The sequence below is a fragment of the Tachyglossus aculeatus genome, chromosome 1 (assembly GCF_015852505.1).
Source record: "Tachyglossus aculeatus isolate mTacAcu1 chromosome 1, mTacAcu1.pri, whole genome shotgun sequence".
Taxonomy (NCBI): Eukaryota; Metazoa; Chordata; class Mammalia; order Monotremata; family Tachyglossidae; genus Tachyglossus; species Tachyglossus aculeatus.
The window spans coordinates 89,034,172-89,052,765 of record NC_052066.1 but is presented as its reverse complement, the minus strand read 5'-3'; the positions used below and the strand labels follow the sequence as shown (position 1 = coordinate 89,052,765).

General features: G+C 44.5%; 1 protein-coding gene across 1 annotated transcript in view; it reads left to right on the top strand.

The window, feature by feature from the left end:
• Positions 1–17,704, top strand: part of LOC119927003 (voltage-gated potassium channel subunit beta-1-like) — a 495,308-nt gene extending 477,604 nt beyond the window's left edge. The window contains exons 8-10 of the mRNA XM_038745523.1: positions 510–596; positions 12,910–12,935; positions 17,681–17,704. Coding sequence (XP_038601451.1) covers positions 510–596; positions 12,910–12,935; positions 17,681–17,704 — 137 coding nt within the window. The remainder of the gene's footprint in view (positions 1–509; positions 597–12,909; positions 12,936–17,680) is intronic.
• Positions 17,705–18,594: the final 890 nt, after the last annotated feature.

The window sequence follows — 18,594 nt, the reverse complement described above, 5'->3', positions numbered from 1 at the left end:
TGGCTCAGTGTAAAGAGCGCGGGCTTCAGAGTCAGAGATCATGGGTTCGAATCCCCACTCAGCCACCTGTCAGCAGTGTGACCTTGGGCAAGCCACTTAACTTCTCTGTGCCTCAGTTACCTCATCTGTAAAATGGGGATTAAGACTGTGAGCCCCACGTGGGACAACCTGATCACCTTGTATCCTCCCCGGCACTTAGAATAGTGCTTTGCACATAGTAAGCGCTCAACAAATACCAACGTTATTATTATTATTATTATTATGTGCTGTGGAGCTGGCAGTGGGGTGAAGATCAAGTGCTTAAGAGGTACAAATCCAAGTTGCATATCATCCAAGTGGGGCTCATTTGGGAGAAGCCAGGAGACCTGTGGAAATGAGATTAATTGTCTCCTCTTAATGTTAAGCAAGTCCACAGGATAACAGTGTATTTCCAGTTGTGATCCAATCTTCACCCCAGTTGTTTCTAATGATTTTCTCCTTCCTTGTCTTTTTCCTGCTCCTGCTTCTAGGATTAAAGAGTTCCCTCCAGAGACTGCAGCTTGAGTACGTGGATGTTGTCTTTGCAAATCGACCAGACAACAATACCCCCATGGAAGGTTAGTGAGAGCTTTAATGAAAAACTTTCAAGTTATTGATTTTGGCTCACAGACTTATCTTACTCCCTGTGGGAAATCAAAACCTACTCAAGTGTATTTGGAAGGGAAGCATTGAATGTACATATATGTATTATATTTTTAGCACTCTAAAGAAAAACTTGAAATCCTTGGAAGTTTCCCTAAAAGAAAATGAATTTGGGAGGAAAAAACTAAGAAAATAGCTTAGAGTTTCACCTGACAGTGTTAGGTTTACTAAGTTCATTTCAATTTTGGATACTGTTCAAGCAAACATTTGCATCAATTGGTGAGATGTCTTTACAATAGAGTTCTCATGATGTCCAATGTAATCTTTTGACAATCTTCTTAGTATACTACATCATCTAATCTGTTAGGATATCTGTGTACAATATCAAGCTTTAATCAGGACAGAAAGCCCCCCCTTTCCTCAGCTCCTCCTCCCCTCTGCTTCTCCCTGACTCACTCCCTTTTCTTTACCCCCTGCCCCACAGCACTTGCATATATATGTACATATCTATAATTCTATTTATTTAAATTAATGCCTGTTTACTTGTTTTGATATGTATATATCTATACTTCTATTTATTTGTATTGATGCCTGTTTACTTATTTCGATGTCTGTCTTCCCCCTTCTAGACTGTAAGCCGGTATGGGCCGGGATTGTCTCTCTCTATTGCTGAATTGTACTTTCCAAGCGCTTAGTACAGTATTCTGCACACAGTAATCACTCGATACAATTGAAGGAATGAATGAATGAAAGCTGAGAAAATGTTTTACCCTTCTTCACGGTTTCTTTGGTTGTTGTCGGAATGCAAGAATGGCATTTGTTTTCCTATAGCCAGAAGTTCTCTCACAACAGTAGGACAAACTTGTAAAGAGATTTTTGTTCCAAGGGATAACTCAGGGAAATTATTTATCTGGTTTTTTAAGGTAGTCTGTTGCCTTGACCACTCACTTGGTGCAGTGCACTGTACTAGGCACCTGAAGGAAGTACAGAATGAAGAAGTGACATGATGCCTGCCCACAAGAAGTTTACTTTCTCATAGGGAAGACTAACTTTCCAATTAGTGTTGAATAGAAATTAACGTGTCCACATATAATAATAATAATAATAATGATAATGGTATTTCTTAAGCACTTACTAAGTTCCAGGCACTGTACTAAGCACAGAGGTGGATACAAGGAAATCAGGTTGGACACAGTCCCTGTCATTCATTCATTCATTCATTCAATCGTATTTATTGAGCGCTTACTGTGTGCAGAGCACTGTACTAAGCACTTGGGAAGTACAAGTTGGCAACATATAGAGGCGGTCCCTACAACAACAGGCTCACAGTTTAGAGGGGGGAGACAGACAACAAAACGAAACATGTGGACAGGTGTCGTCATCAGAATAAATAGAAGTAAAAAAGTACTGTCCCACGTGGGGCTCACAGTCTCAATCCCCACTTTACAGATTAGGTAACTGAGGCCCAGAGAAATGAAGTGACTTGCCCAAGGACATACGGCAGATAAGTGGCAGAATCGGGATTAGAATCCATGACCTTCTGGCTCCCGGCTCACACTCTATCCATTATGCCATACTGCTTCCCACTATACTATACTGCTTATGAATGCTGAGGATTGGTGTAAATGACTGCATATGTACTAAAGGTGGTTGATGTAATTACACAGCGTAAGGTTCATTCATTCATTCAATCGCATTTATTGAGCACTTACTGTGTGCAGAGCACTGTACTAAGCGCTTGGGAAGTACAAGTCGGCAACATATAGAGACGGTCCTGGTTCTGGAATGTGGAATTTTAGGAGGGTTTTGAATGTAGGGAGGGCTGTGGCCTGATGTAGGGAGGGAAGGTGTACCCATTTTAAGAAACATCCTGAGCAAGAGGATGGAGACAGGAGAATCAAAGGTGAGGTTTCTCCAATTAATATTTATTCACAAGATGTGCCCTATTGCGTTGAGACAGCAGATCCATAAGATCGAAATGTAATGAGATAATCTTCATAATAATAATGGCATTTATTAAGCACTTATTATGTGCAAAGCACTATTCTAAGCACTGGGGAGGTTACAAGGTGATCAGGTTGTCTCACGGGGGGCTCACAGTCTTCATCCCCATTTTCCAGATGAGGGAACTGAGGCCCAGAGAAGTGAAGTGACTTGCACAAAGCCACATAGCTGACAATTGGCGGAGTCAGGATTTGAACCCGTGACCTCTGACTCCAAAGCCCAGGCTCTTTCCACTGAGCCACGCTGCTTCTCTAAAGTTTCATGGAGTCTAAAGCTTTATGGAGTTGAAATGACAGTATGAGGTGAGGAGGAGGGTGAGAAGGAAAGGCAAATATTGAGGATGGTTATGTGGTGAAAGCAAATTTTAGACACTTCAGAAATGCCAGAGGTGTTAGTTTCAGGTGTGACCAATGTCACACTATTCTCAAACACGTATAAAAATAGTACACCTAAAGCAATCTAGTCAACAGAAAAGCCAAATAAAACATCACCTTGAAGGGTCTCCCTATTCTTTTGATGTCCAATGAGAAGCAGCGTGTCTCAGTGGAAAGAGCATGGGCTTTGGAGTCAGAGGTCATGGGTTCAAATCCTGCCTCTGCCAACTGTCAGCTGTGTGACTTTGGGCAAGTCACTTAACTTCTCTGGGCCTCAGTTACCTCATCTGTAAAATGGGGATTAAAACTGTGAGCCCCCCCACACATGGGACAACCTGATCACCTTGTAACCTCCCCAGTGCTTAGAACAGTGCTTTGCACATAGTAAGTGCTTAACAAATACTATTATTATTATTATTATGAGGGAAATCAGAATTTCAGTTGGGACTTGTCCCTGGCCCAGTTACTCTGTGTCCTGGATCGTGGGTCTCTGGGGCTGTTTTGAGTGTCTGGGATTTGTAACCAGTGGATTTACTAATCTAAAATGGTCTGCAAGCCCAGGAAGGCAGTGATGTGCTTTTAAGATCCAGGTCAGGGGAAACAAGACCATGGGATGGCGTCCCGCTAGAGGAATAAGTGTAGGAGAGAGGGATTTTGTCAGAAACACGCCTCACAAACTAGTCATTACCAAACGGGCAGCATTCAGGGGTGGCTTCAGACAGTGAAGACAGTTAATTCCAGGCAAACGTCAAAAGGGCTAGCAGCAGTTGGCATGGCAGCAGGGCAGCCTGGCAACTCTGCAAGGATTTTCTATTCCTAAATTAGAAAGCTCGGCAAATCTTTTATGGTGTTTGTTAAGCACTTACTATGTTCCAGGCACTGTTACAAGCACTAGAATAGATTCATTCATTCATTCAATCGTATTTATTGAGTGCTTACTGTGTGCAGAGCACTGTACTAAGCGCTTGAGAAGTACAAGTTGGCAACATATAGAGACGGTCCCCACCCAACAACGGGCTTACAGTCTAGAAGGGGGAGACAAACAAAACAAAACATGTGGACAGGTGTCAAGTCATCAGAATAAATAGAAATAAAGTCACTTAACTGCTCTACATTTCAGCAAAATGGGGGCTCAATACCCATTCTCTCTTCCCCTTAGGAGATGAGTCCTTCATAGGTCACGTCACGGACAATGTTTGCCCTGCATATCCTGGATCAACCCCAGTTCTTAGAACAGTCCTTTGCACATAGCTAATCAGGTCCTACACGGTTCACAGTCTTCATCCCCATTTTTGAGAGAAAATAACTGAGTCACAGAGAAGGGAAATGATATTCTCAAGGTCATGCAGCAGACAACTGGCAGAACCAGAATTAAAACCCAGATCCTTCTGACTCCCAATCCCATGCTCTATCCAGGCCATGCTGCTTATGATTCACTAATTAAAGATTAAAATGGTTAGTAGATTACCTTACCATTGCTTTTTACCATTATTATATTCATAAAGTTTCAATCAATCAAACTAGCTCAGGTAGACTTGTGCATACTGTTCCATATGACATCATTACATCAATCAATTAGCCAGTTGTACTTCTTCACTCATTTCATTCAATCGTATTTATTGAGCACTTACTGTGTGCAGTGCACTGTACTAAGCCCTTGGGAAGTACAAGTTAGCAACATATTCATTCAATCATATTTATTGAGCACTTACTGTGTGCAGTGCACTGTACTAAGCGCTTGGGAAGTACAAGTTGGCAACATAGAGAGACAGTCCCTACCCAACAACGGGCTCACAGTCTAGAAGGGGGAGACAGACAACAAAACAAAATATTGTAACAAAATAAAATAAATAGAATAGTAAATATTGAGCATTTATTGTGGGCAGAGCCTTGTATTAAGCTCTTGGGAGGGTACAATGTAACAGAGTTGGTAGACATGCTCCCTGCCCACAGTGGGCTTAACGTCTAGTGGGGGAGACAGACATTAATATAAATAAATAAATTGTGGATATGTATATAAGTGCTGTGGGGCTGAGGGAGGGATGATTTCTAGACTGTGAGCCGGCTGTTGGGTAGGGACCGTCTCTACATGTTGCCAACTTGTACTTTCCTAGTGCTTAGTACAGTGCTCTGCACACAGTAAGAGCTCAATAAATACAATTGAATAAAAGGAGTGAATCCAAGTGGAAGGACAACATAGAAGGGAATGGGAGAAGAAGAAGAAATGAGGGCTTAGACTGGGAAGGTTTCTTGGAGATGTGCCTTCAGTGAGGCTTTAAAAGTGGGGAGAGTGATTGTCGGTTGGATATGAAGAGGGATGGTTTTCCAGGCCAGAATGTGGTTGAGAGGTCGGGAGTGAGATAGACGAGCTTGAGGTACAGTGAGTAGTTTGGCATTAGAGGAGTGAAGTATGCGGGCTGAGTTGTAGGAGGAGAACAGTGAGGTGAGGTAGGAGGGGCAAGGTGATTGACTGCTTTAAAGCCAATGTTGTAGGAGGCCTTCCCAGACTGAGCCCCCTTTTTCCTCACCTCCTCCCCATCCCCCCTGCCCTACCTCCTTCCCCTCCCCACAGCACCTGTATATATGTTTGTACAGATTTATTACTCTATTATACTTGTACATATTCACTATTCTCTTTATTTTGTTAATGATGTGCATCTAGCTTTATTTCTATTTATTCTGATGACTTGACACCTGTCCGCTTGTTTTGTTTTGTTGTCTGTCTCCCCCTTCTAGACTGTGAGCCCGTTGTTGGGTAGGGACCGTCTCTATATGTTGCCAACTTGTACTTCCCAAGTGCTTAGTACAGTGCTCTGCACACAGTAAGCGCTCAGTAAATATGATTGAATGAATGAATGAATGAATGAATGTGGAAGTTGCTGGGCAACCACGGAAGGTTTTTGAAGAGTGGGGAAACAAGGTCTGAACGTTTTTTTAGGAAAATAGTCTGGCAGCAGAGTGAAGTATGGACTAGAGAGGGGAGAGACAGAGGCACGGAGATCCCCAAGGAGGCTGGCGCATTAATCAAGGCGGAATAGGATAAATCCTTGGATTAATGTGGTAGCAGTTTGGATGGATAGGAAATGATGGATATTAATGATGTTATGAAGGTTGAACCAACAGGATTCAGTGACAAATTGAAAATGCGGGTTGATTGAGAAAGATGAGTCAAGGATAACACCAAGGTTATCCTGGCTTGTGAAACAGGAAGGATAGTGGTGCTGTCAACAGTGATGGGAAAATCACCAGGAGGACAAGGTTTGGGTGGGAAAATAAGGAGTTTGCTTTTGGACATGTTAAGTATGAGGTGTGGGTGGGACACCCAAGAAAACATGTCTTGAAGGTAAGATTACCTTGAGTACCTAGTGTAAAGCATGCAAGGCCGTGGTCAGTGGGCTGGCCACTCTAGAGATGGGGAGGGTAAATTTTCCTCCTCCAGACAGTCCCAGTGTCTGAAACCGGCCCTGGCCTCAGCGTGCTCCTTTACCACTGGGATCAGAGGAGGTATGTGGAAATAGGAGATGTGAGGAGGCCTCTGACCTGAAAGGTCCTCCCTCCTCATATTTCCCCTGCTTCGCAGCCTTGAAGGCACATCTCCAAGAGGCCTTCCCTAACTAAGCCTTCCTTTCCTCTTCTCCCTCTCTCTTCTGTGTCACCCTGACTTGCTCCCTTTATTTCTCCCCCCTCCCAACCCCACGACACTTACATACATATCTGTAACATACTGATTTACATTAATATCTGCCACCCCCTCTAAACCGTAAGCTCGATGTGGGCAGGGAATGTGTCTGTTATAACGTATTCTCCCAAGTACTAAGCACAGTAAGCGCTCAATAAGAACGATTGACAGACTGACTGAGAAGGAGGCAGGGGAAAAGGCTAAAATAGAGATTTTCTTGGATCTTCTCAAAAGGAAACCCATCCTGAGAGGGAAACATGAGTCGCTTACTGGCTGAAGAGGCCACCAGCCTTGGAGGTTGGCTCAGCATGGTGGTAGTCAAAGAAAGAACAACTGCTCTGCTTACCCACTCTGCAGCTGATCTGTTGTGACCCTTTCAGATTTACCAAACCTAGTTTATACATTGGTGATCCCCTCTGCTTTCCACACTACGCACCTAATACTGTTGAGCTCACTGGTCCCACGTTGAACTAGCGAGGCACTGGAGATGAAAGCCAGCACTTGTAAGCCCACTTTCTAGTTCCTCTGTTTTTGTTTTTGTTTTTATGGTATTTGTTAAGCACTTACTATGTGCCAGGACCTGTTCTAAGCAGTGGAGCAGGTATAAAGTAATCAGGTTCAACGCCGTCCATATTCATTCATTCAGTTGTAATTATTGAGCATTAACTCTGTGGCGAGCACTGTACTAAGTGTTTGGGAGAGTACAGCAATAAACTGTACTCTATTGTTTGGGAGAGTACAACAATAAACAGACACATTCCCCGCCCACAACAAGCTTACCATCTATGGAGGGGAGGCAGACATTAATATAAATAAATAAATTACAGATATGTACCTAGGTGCTGGAGGGCTGGAAGGGGGGATGACCAAAGGGAGCAAGTCAGGGTGACGCAGAAGGGAGTGAGAGAAGAGGAAAGAGGGGCTTAGTCAGGCAAGGCCTCTTGGAGGAGATGGGCCTTCAATAATAATGATGGCATTTATTAAGCGCTTACTATGTGCAAAGCACAATAAGGCTTTTGAGGTGGGGGGAGAGTAATTGTCTGTCGGATTTGAAGAAGGAGGGCATTCCAGGACAGAGGCAGGACGTAAGCCTGGGGTTGGTGGTGAGATAGCTGAGATCAAGGCAGGGTGAGAAGCGTGTCCCTCATGGGGCTCCGGTCTTAAACCCCATTTTACAGATGAGGCTCAGAGAAGTGAAGTGACTTGCCCAAGGTCACACAGAAGACAAGCGGTGGAGCTGGGATTAGAACTCAGGTTCTTCTGAGTCCCAGGCCCATGCTCTATTCATTAGGTCATGCTGCTTTTCGTCAATTAACCTCTTTCATTTCATACACAGCTCTCGAGTCCAATTAGACACTCACTGAGCTGAATGCTCTGCTGTGAAGTCTTGAGCAAGTCACTTAATTCTCATATTCCTCAGTCCCCCCACTGTCCCCTAAAATGAGGTGACAATATCGGTCCCCTGCCCCAATACCTAGTGGTGATAGAATGCTGAATTATTGAAAGGTTGAAAGCCTTCTTAGCAACATGGATAAGGTGCTGTGTAAACGTTGGATGTTCTTGTAATTGCCTTTTAAAATTATTTTGGAAGTGTTTCTAAAATTAGAGGTCAGATTCCAATTAGCTTATGCTCGCTATTCAGCAGAGAACTTGGCCAGCGGATGCGAATCATCGTAGCCTGCAGTATAGCAGCACAGCTTTGATGTTTTTTTCTTCACTTTAGTTTTTAATTTAACTTAGAGTTTCTGGTCCATTGACAAACAGAAAAGTGTATCCACTCTGCTCATTAAATTTAGAATGCCAATGATCAGTGAAAAGGAATTGGCAAACTTCAATTGCATCCCATAATCCTTTGGAATTCTGCTATAGCAGAATTTTAGCGTCAAAGAGAAATGGCCACCACAACGGATGGAGTGTTTTCTTTTTCCCTGTCCTCTTGTTTGTTTTTTTATGGTTCACCTAGTAGTAAGTCACTTTTATCTCACAGCATCTGTCATGCCATCTGCCAGTCCTACACTATCTGGCATCCACAAAATGTTTTCAAACTCTCTGGAAAAAATCAACCCACATTCCGTTTCTTATTCCTTTCGAGGTCATGCTCCTCTGGGTTGAGCCAATGACTGTACCTCCTGCTGTACAGTGCTATCATTCTTTTTCAGCTAGTTTCCATGGGATCACACACATACACACAGCTTCTTTCAGTGACAAAGGAACCCTTTATAAAAATTTCAGCGGGGTGGGTGTCAAGAGGGATGTCAGGGTGTGTGGCATGAGTTTTTTGGGTTTTTTTAATGGTATTTGTTAAGTGCTTACTATGTGCCAGTCACTGGTGTAAATTATCATGTTGGACAAAGTCCACTTCCCCACCTGGGGCTCACAGTCTTAATCCCCATTTTATAGACGAGGTAACTGAGGCCCTGAGAAGTGAAGTGACTTGCCCAAGGTCACTTGGCACACAAGTGGCAGAGCTGAGGTTAGGACCCCGGTCCTTCTTACTCCCAGGCCTGTTCTCTGTCCACTAGGCCAGGCTGCTTCACATGGCCTGAATTGCCCTGAGGGAACTATCTCAGATATTGAATTTGGTTTTCTCCATCATTCCAAAATCCTGCCCAGATTCCTCTGTGAGCTTGTAATGACTACGACAATGAGGCCCATGTCCTTCCATTGGCCTGGAATACCCTCCCTCCACACCTCCACCTATTTAGTTCTCTTCCTCCCTTCAAAGCCCTACTGAGAGCTCACCTCCTCCAAGAGGCCTTCCCAGACTGAGCCCCCTTTTTCCTCTCCCCCTCCCCATCCCCCCGGCCCTACCTTCTTCCCCTCCACACAGCACCTGTAGATATGTTTGTACAGATTTATTACTCTATTTTACTTGTACATATTTACTATTCTATTTATTTTGTTAATGATGTGCATTTAGCTTTAATTCTATTTGTTCTGACGACTTGACACCTGTCCACATGTTTTGTTTTGTTGTCTGTCTCCCCCTTCTAGACTGTGAGCCCATTGTTGGGTAGGGACCGTCTCTATATGTTGCCAACTTGTACTTCCCAAGCGCTTAGTACAGTGCTCTGCACACAGTAAACACTCAATAAATATGATTGAATGAATGAATGAAATGAAAACGTAAAAATGAGAGGAACTGTGGGTTGAGGAGGAGAGAGGGCTGGACAGCATGGCAGTTTATGAGGGCAGCTTGGACTAGTGGAAAGAACGTGGGATTGTTTCTCATCCCAGCTCTGCCTCTTGCCTCTGTGTGACCTTAGACAAGTCACCTAGCTTCTCTGTGCCTCAGTTTCCTCATCTGCAGAATGGGGATAAAATACCCATAACCTTGTATCTTCCCCAGCACTTAGAATACATAGCAAGTGCTGAACAAATACCATCATTTTTTATCACAATATTTGAGACATAAGAGAAGCAGCGTGGCTCAGTGGAAAAGAGCACGGGCTTTGGAGTAAGAGGTCATGGGTTCAAATCCCCGCTCTGACACGTCAGCTGTGTGACTTTGGGCAAGTCACTTAACTTCTCTGTACCTCAGTTACCTCATCTGTAAAATTGGGATTAAGACTATGAGCCCCCCGTGGGACAACCTGATCACCTTGTAACCTCACCAGCACTTAGAACAGTGCTTTGCACATAGTAAGCAATTAATAGATGCCATTATTATTATAATTAACAAGCACTAAATTAAATGTCCTTATCATCACTATTACTTTCATGGTGGCTAGAGAAAGGGAGGAGAGGAAAAGTAGTGGTTTTGCACTTCCCACCTTGTAAGCACTCATGATGATGATGATGTTGGTGATGAAGGTGATATGGGGAGGGGAGTTGAGAAGAATGATGTTAATGGTAGTGGCATTGATTGTCACGACAATGATGATGATGCAGGAGCAATAATCAATCAATCAGTCATAGATGTTGAGCGGAGTACTGTACTAAACTCTTGCGAGAGTATAATATAAAAATATAACAGACACATTATCTGCCCACGCGGAGCTCACGGTCTAGAGGGGGAGGCCAACAGAAATATAAATTAATAAATTGCAGATATGTACATAAGTGCTGTGGGGACGAGTTGAATGAGAGGGCACTGCCAGTAGAATCTGTCAAATGGAATGACCGAAGTGTCAACCCTCCTCTTTAAATTAACGAAGTTTGGAAAGGCATGGTAAAATGCAGCACAAGGAAAGCCAACTTCACAAAGCTCGTTTTGTCTCCTGTCATGTTCCCTTTCAGGGATATTTGTTCCTGGCTTTTCTGCTGCCTTTCTTCGGGCTCGCTCTGATTTGCTCCGCTTCATTCTGTGTTTTGGGGGGAGTTTGGAAGGAGATAAGAGTGTGGGCAAGAAGCCCAGAAAATGATGCGGTCGTGACTGAGCAGGGCAAGCCTAATGGCGGTTTGAAACCATTTTATGGAGCCCCAAGTGCGTCTGAATGACCCAGTGATGTAGCCTGTTTATCCCACATGTTGGAAGATTTGGGGCTAGTACTTTCAACACAGCCAAGCTCAGAAGCCTTAGTTTGACTGGTGGAGGCATCTGGAAGAGATTATTCCTTGAGGTTGTGTCCTTATGTTCCTCTCACCTTACACTACCCCTTTTCCTGAAACTTCTTATAATAGTGGTATTTGCGAAGCACCTCCTATGTGCCAAGCACTGTACTAAACGCTGGGGTAATATCACCCAAGCAGTTCAGACACAGTCCCCCTTCCATGTGGGGCTTATGGTCTAAGAGGATAGGAGAACAGGAAATTTCATCCTCGTTTTACAGAATGTAGAAAACTGAGGCAAGGATAATCATAATAATTTTGGTACTTGTTAAGTGCTTACTTTGAGCCGGGCACTATACTTAGTGCTGGGATGGGTACTAGCAAATCGGATTGGACACAGTCCTTATCCCACATTACCGTCTCAATCCCCATTTTACAGATGAGGTAACCGAGACACAGAGAAGTGAGGCGACTTGCCCAAGTTCACACGACAGACGAATGGCAGAACCAGGATTAGAATCCATGACCTAACTACTCCCAGGCCCGTGCTCTATCCAACCACGTCATCTTGCTTCTCGAGTTAAGTGACTTTCCCCAGGCCCCACATCAGGTAATGGTGGAGGCAGCATTAGAACCCAGAGCCTCTGATTCCCACTCCCGTGCTCTTTCCACTAGGCCAGGCTGCTTCCCAGTGAAGCAGGTGACCATGGAAAACGGGTGAGGACTGGATGGGGGAAATCTCTGAAATAAGGTTTGTGGGAGACTCCCCCATTGAATGAATGAAGAAGTTTGGATCTGACTGTGCCTTTCCCGGTGCTCACGATTATTATGATAATCCTTGTGTCTGGGTTTCCCCCTAACAGGTTCAAGGTAAAATGGTAACTCTATCTGTGAGAAGCCCTCCCCAATCTAACCCGAGCTTCTTCATCTCCTCCCTCCTACCCTGCTGCCTGAGGGTTATCCAGGTACTGGAGTTTCTCGCAGGAGAGTAATTAATAAATCTGTGGGCCGAAATGCAGGGAGAGTATCATTGCTGCAGTGTCCTCTGAAGATTAAAGTACATTAGGAAGATCTAATTGGTTTCATCCCCAGGCCCTCTAACATCGATCGGATCAATTTAACCTCTTTGCTTAGAAAGCCGGGATGGATGAATTTCGAGAACAATTAGTTGGAAAGATTGTTTCGACCTCTAATGAGAAGTGCCTGTAGCCAAAACTCTTAAAAAAAAAATCTATATTCAATTTATTTCTCCATCGGTTTCTTGTTCAGGTGACGTTCCTGGTTCCCAGTCCCCTGTTGACAGACTCGCTCCAAAAAATCAGGAATGTCACGGTTCTCTTTCGCAAGTGAGGGGCTGCCATAGGGGACTTGGTGGGTTTCCATCATGATCCAGAAGAAAGAGCACAGGATGGGAAGGGAGGAAACCTGGGTTCTCATCCCGGCTCCTCCACTTGTCTGTTGGGAGGCCTTGGGCAAATCACTTCACCTCCCTGTGCCCCAGTTTCCTCATCTGTAAAACTGGGGATTCTCCCTCCGTCTTAGACTGTGAGCCCCATATGGGATAAGGACTGTGTCTGATTTGATTGGCACATAGGAGGCACTTAACAAATACTTTTATAATAATAATTATCCTAATTGTTATTCACAAACGTTAAGAGCCTCTTCTATCAAGGGACAGAGAAGTAGTGTGGCCCTAGTGGAGAGTGCATTCATTCTTCATTCATTCAATCGTATTTACAGAGCGCTTACCGTGTGCAGAGCAGTGTACTGAGAGCTTGGGTGAGTACAATATAACAATGTATTTATTTTACTTGTACATATTCTATTTATTTTATTTTGTTAATATGTTTTGTTCTCTGTCTCCCCCTTCTAGACTGTGAGCCCGCTGTTGGGTAGGGACTGTCTCTGTGTGTTGCCAACTTGTACTTCCCAAGCGCTTAGTACAGTGCTCTGCACACAGTAAGCGCTCAGTAAATATGATTGAATGAATGAACAGAGACACACACTGTCAACAGCAAGCTTACAATCTAGAGGGAGAGACAGATATTAATACAAATAAATTTGTATTTATTTGTATAAATAATATATTTGCATTATAACAATGTATTTGCATTTTAATGCATCATAACAAATAATAAATGATGCATTTGTATAAAAATGCAAATAAATAAATCATTAATACAAATAATATGAGAAGCAGCGTGGCTCAGTGGAAGGAGCCCGGGCTTGGGAGTCAGAGGTCATGGGTTCTAATCCCTGCTCCGCCACATGTCTACTGAGTGACCTTGGGCAAGTCACTTAACTTCTCTGAGCCTCAGTTACCTCATCTGTAAAATGGGGATTAAGACTGTGAGCCCCACGTGGGATGACCTGATCACCTTTTATTCTCCCCCAGCGCTTAGAACAGTGCTTCACACATAGTAAGCCCTTAACAAATGCCATGATTATTATTATTATTACTATTATTATTATTAAATAATGACGTGGGCCCGGGAGTAAGAGATTATTCCCAGTTCTGCCACTGACTTGCTGGGTAATCCCGTACTAGTCACTCAACCTCTCTAGGCCTCAGTTTCCTCATCTGTAAAATGGTTTTTGTAACAGGCAAAATCTGAAAAATGTAAGCGGCTCAGCCCTTTTAGACTGCGAGCCCTTGCTGCTGAAGTACAGCCACTGCTGTCACCACCCAAGTGGCGGCAGTCTGGTTCGGAATAATAATCATCGTGGTATTTGTTAAGCACTTATTATGTGCCAGGCACTGTACTGACCGCTTGGGTGGATACAAGCAAATCGGTTGGACACAGTCCCTGTCGCACGTGGGGTTCACAGTCTCAATCCCCGTTTTACAGACATCTTATAACCTGCCTCTAAAGACAAGAAACAGGTCTACCAACTTTGTTACATCGTACTCTCCCAAGTGCTCTGTACAGTGCTCTGCACAGTGCTCTGCACACAGTAAGCACTCAATAAATACATTCGATTGCTATACGAAATATGCAGTCCTGGCCATGCCAGTATCTCCCATTACACAGGGTTTGGGGTTTCATTCATGGTATTTATTAAGGACTTACCATGTGCTGAATACTGTGCTCAGTGCTGGGATAGAAGTAGTGTGGCTCAGTGGAAAAGAGCCCAGGCTTTGGAGTCAGAGGTCATGGGTTCAAATCCCGGCTCCGCCAATTGTCAGCTGTGTGACTTTGGGCAATTCACTTAACTTCTCTGTACCTCAGTTACCTCATTTGTAAAATGGAGATTAAGACTGTGAGCCCCCCCGAGGGACAACCTGATCACCTTGTAACCTTCCCAGTGCTTAGAACAGAGCTTTGCACATAATAAGTGCTTAATACATGCCATTATTATTATTAATATTTTTATTATTTGATTGATATAAGAAATGTAAAGTCCTGGCCATGCCAGAATCTCCCATTACACAGGGTTTGGGGTTTCATTCATGGAATTTATTAAGGGCTTACTATGTGCTGAATACTGTGCTAAGTTCTGGGATAGGTACAAGATAATCAGATCAAATACTCTCTCTGTCCTACGTAGAGTTTACCATTTAAGAGGGAGGGAGATGTGATCATTTCTCTCCATTTCACATTTGTGGGAACAGAGGCACGGAGAGCCTAAGGGACTTGCCCAAGGTCACATAGCAGACAGAGCTGGGATTAGAGGCCAATTCTTCCATCTCCCAGGCCTGAACTTTTTCCAAAGAAAACTAAACCAATAAAGGTGGGTTAGCATTGGTGGTGTCTGTTGCTGCTAAAGAGGAGAAGGACAAAGGAAGAGGACAGAAGAGGAAGGAAGAGGACAGTTGGGAGACGAGGAGAAAAAGGAGACTGCATAGCCTCATTCAATCAATCAATCGATGGTATTTATTGAGGGTTTATTATGTGCAGAGCACTGTGCTAAGCATTTGGGAGGGAACAATACAACAGAATGCAATGAGTTTACAATGTAAACGGGGAGGCAGACGTTCGTCTGAATAAATAATTTATAGTATATAATTAAAAGATTCGTAATAATAATAATGATGGCATTTGTTAAGTGCTTACTATGTGTTCTAAGCGCTGGGGGGATACAAGGTGATCAGGTTGCCCCACGTGGGACTCACAGTCTTCATCCTCATTTTACAGATGAGGTAACTGAGGCTCAGAGAAGTTAAGTGACTTGCCCAAGGTCACACAGCTGAGAGCTCACCTCCTCCAGGAGGCCTTCCCAGACTGAGCCCCTTCCTTCCTCTCCCCCTCGTCCCCCTCTCCATCCCCCCATCTTACCTCCTTCCCTTCCCCACAGCACCTGTATATATGTATATATGTTTGTACATATTTATTACTCTATTTATTTATTTATTTAAGTGTTTATTTATTTATTTATTTATTTTACTTGTATATATCTATTCTATTTATTTTATTTTGTTAGTATGTTTGGTTTTGTCTCCCCCTTTTAGACTGTGAGCCCTCTGTTGGGTAGGGACTGTCTCTATATGTTGCCAATTTGTACTTCCCAAGTGCTTAGTACAGTGCTCTGCACACAGTAAGCGCTCAATAAATACGATTGATGATGATGATGATTCATTCAATCATATTTATTAAGAGTTTACTGTGTGCAGAGCACTGTAGTAAGTGCTTGGGAAGTACAAGTGGGCAACATATGCGGCAGACATGTGGCAGAGCCGGGATTAGAACCCATGACCTCTGACTCCTAAGCCCGGGCTCTTTCCACTGAGCCACTCTGCTTCTATGTACATAAGCCCACTGCTGGGTAGGGGACCGTCTCTATATGTTGCCAACTTGTACTTCCCAAGTGCTTAGTACAGTGCTCTGCACACAGTAAGCGTTCAATAAATACGATTGAATGAATGAAAGTGCTGTGGGGTAGAGGGTGGAGCAAATATCAAATGCCCAGAAGTCACGGATTTAAGTGTTTAGAAAATGCAGAAGGGAGAGAGAGCTGGGGGAAAGAGGGCTTAATTGGGGAAGGCCTCTGGAAGATGTGGCCTTAATAATGCTTATTAACACCTCCTCCGTGCTGCCATCCCGCTGGCTCAATGGAAAGAGCCCGGGCTTTGGAGTCAGAGGTTCTAATGCTGCCTCCATCATTACCTGATGTGGGGCCTGGGAAAGTCACTTAACTCGAGAAGCAAGATGACGTGGTTGGATAGAGCACGGGCCTGGGAGTAGTTAGGTCATGGATTCTAATCCTGGTTCTGCCATTTGTCTGTCGTGTGACCTTGGGCAAGTCGCCTCACTTCTCTGTGTCTCGGTTACCTCATCTGTAAAATGGGGATTGAGACGGTAATGTGGGATAAGGACTGTAAGCCCATTATGGGCTGGGATTGTCTCTCTTTATTGCTGTATTGTACTTTCCAAGCGCTTAGTACAGTGCTCTGCACACAGTAAGCACTGAGTAAATACGATTGAACGAATGAATGTATGGATGAAGCCCCTGAAGAGCTTCCTTCCCCCGGAGGTTGTGCCAATTCTGCCAAGACTGTGAGCTGTCTTCAGGTCCCTCAGATTCCCGCTCCTCTGCGGGACTGCGCTCAAGCTGAGGAATCCTGGACAGCTTGATTCCTGCGGCATCCCAAAGAGGAGCTGGGATTCTGGAAATGTGTGTATGCACTGGCATTAGAACCCAGGTCCTCTGATTCCCACTCCCGTGCTCTTTCCACTAGGCCAGGCTGCTTCCTGGTGAAGCAGGTGACCACGGAAAAGCACTGTTCTAAGCGCTGGGGAGGTTACAAGGTGATTAGGTTGTCCCACAGGGGGTTTCACAGTCTTAATCCCCATTTTACAGATGAGGTCACTGAGGCCCAGAGAAGTGAAGTGACTTGCCCAAAGTCACCCAGCTGACAATTGGCGGAGCCGGGATTTGAACCTCTGACCTCTGACTCAATGGCATGTGTAATCTTATGACCCGACCTAGTCCTGAAATGATTGATTGGTGTCAACGTAATCGCACTCTACACAAAGGATCCATTATGGGGAAATTGAAACTTTAGAGCATTGGGTACCAAAGCACCTTGGACCCCTGGAGCAACTCAGTGAGTAGACACGAAAGAAGGACAATGAATCTTTTAAAGCAGAAAAAACAAACTCAACCCAAGGCATTCATCTGATCTTTCATTTTTATGGACTTGCTTTACAGTTTGAATATTTCCAGCCACATTCTCGAAACTCCCTAGCTCGAAAGAAGGAGAAGATAGAGGAGATGGTCTGGGACAAGAACCACAGGGCCGCATTAATAAAATGGGGGTGGCTCACAGTTAATCTTTCTCAGCATTGCTCCTCTTTCCTCCCTTTATTTGCACATCTTCAGGGAGTCAAGAGCAGGGGTTCTGGAAATACATCCCCTATCATTAGTCCACACAAAAGAGGAAGCGGAGCAACCCCACCACGTGGGCTTTTTTTTATCCTTATTATATCCCCGAACCCATTGTTTTTCCAGCGCAGTTCCTGTTCTTCCCAAACGGCAGAAAAGACGTTTCTTTTTTTGTTTGTTTTTTAAGTTGTTTCCAGTTGACGAGAAGTAAAGATAGGCAAGTCCTTTGGCTCAGCCTGGCTGCCAGATGAAAACAGCGCTCAGTGGATAGAGCATAATAATTATAATGAGGGCATTTATTAAGTGCTTACTATGTGCAAAGCACTGTTCCCCTGCTGGTCACCTCCACCTCCTGCTGGTCACCAATGACCTCCTGCTTGCCAAATCCAACGGCTCATACTCTGTCCTAATCCTCCTCGACCTCTCAGCTGCCTTTGACACTGTGGACCACCCCCTTCTCCTCAACACGTTATCTGACCTTGGCTTCACAGACTCCGTCCTCTCCTGGTTCTCCTCTTATCTCTCCGGTCGTTCTTTCTCAGTCTCTTTTGCAGGCTCCTCCTCCCCCTCCCATCCTCTTACTGTGGGGGTTCCCCAAGGTTCAGTGCTTGGTCCCCTTCTGTTCTCAATCTACACTCACTCCCTTGGTGACCTCATTCGCTCCCACGGCTTCAACTATCATCTCTACGCTGATGACATGCAGATCTACATCTCTGCCCCTGCTCTCTCCCCTTCCCTCCAGGCTCGCATCTCCTCCTGCCTTCAGGACATCTCCATCTGGATGTCCGCCCGCCACCTAAAGCTCAACATGTCGAAGACTGAGCTCCTTGTCTTCCCTCCCAAACCTTGTCCTCTCCCTGACTTTCCCATCTCTGTTGACGGCACTACCATCCTTCCCGTCTCACAAGCCCGCAACCTTGGTGTCATCCTCGACTCCGCTCTCTCATTCACCCCTCACATCCAAGCCGTCACCAAAACCTGCCGGTCTCAGCTCCGCAACATTGCCAAGATCCGCCCTTTCCTCTCCATCCAAACCGCTACCCCTGCTAATTCAAGCTCTCATCCTATCCCGTCTGGACTACTGCACTAGCCTTCTCTCTG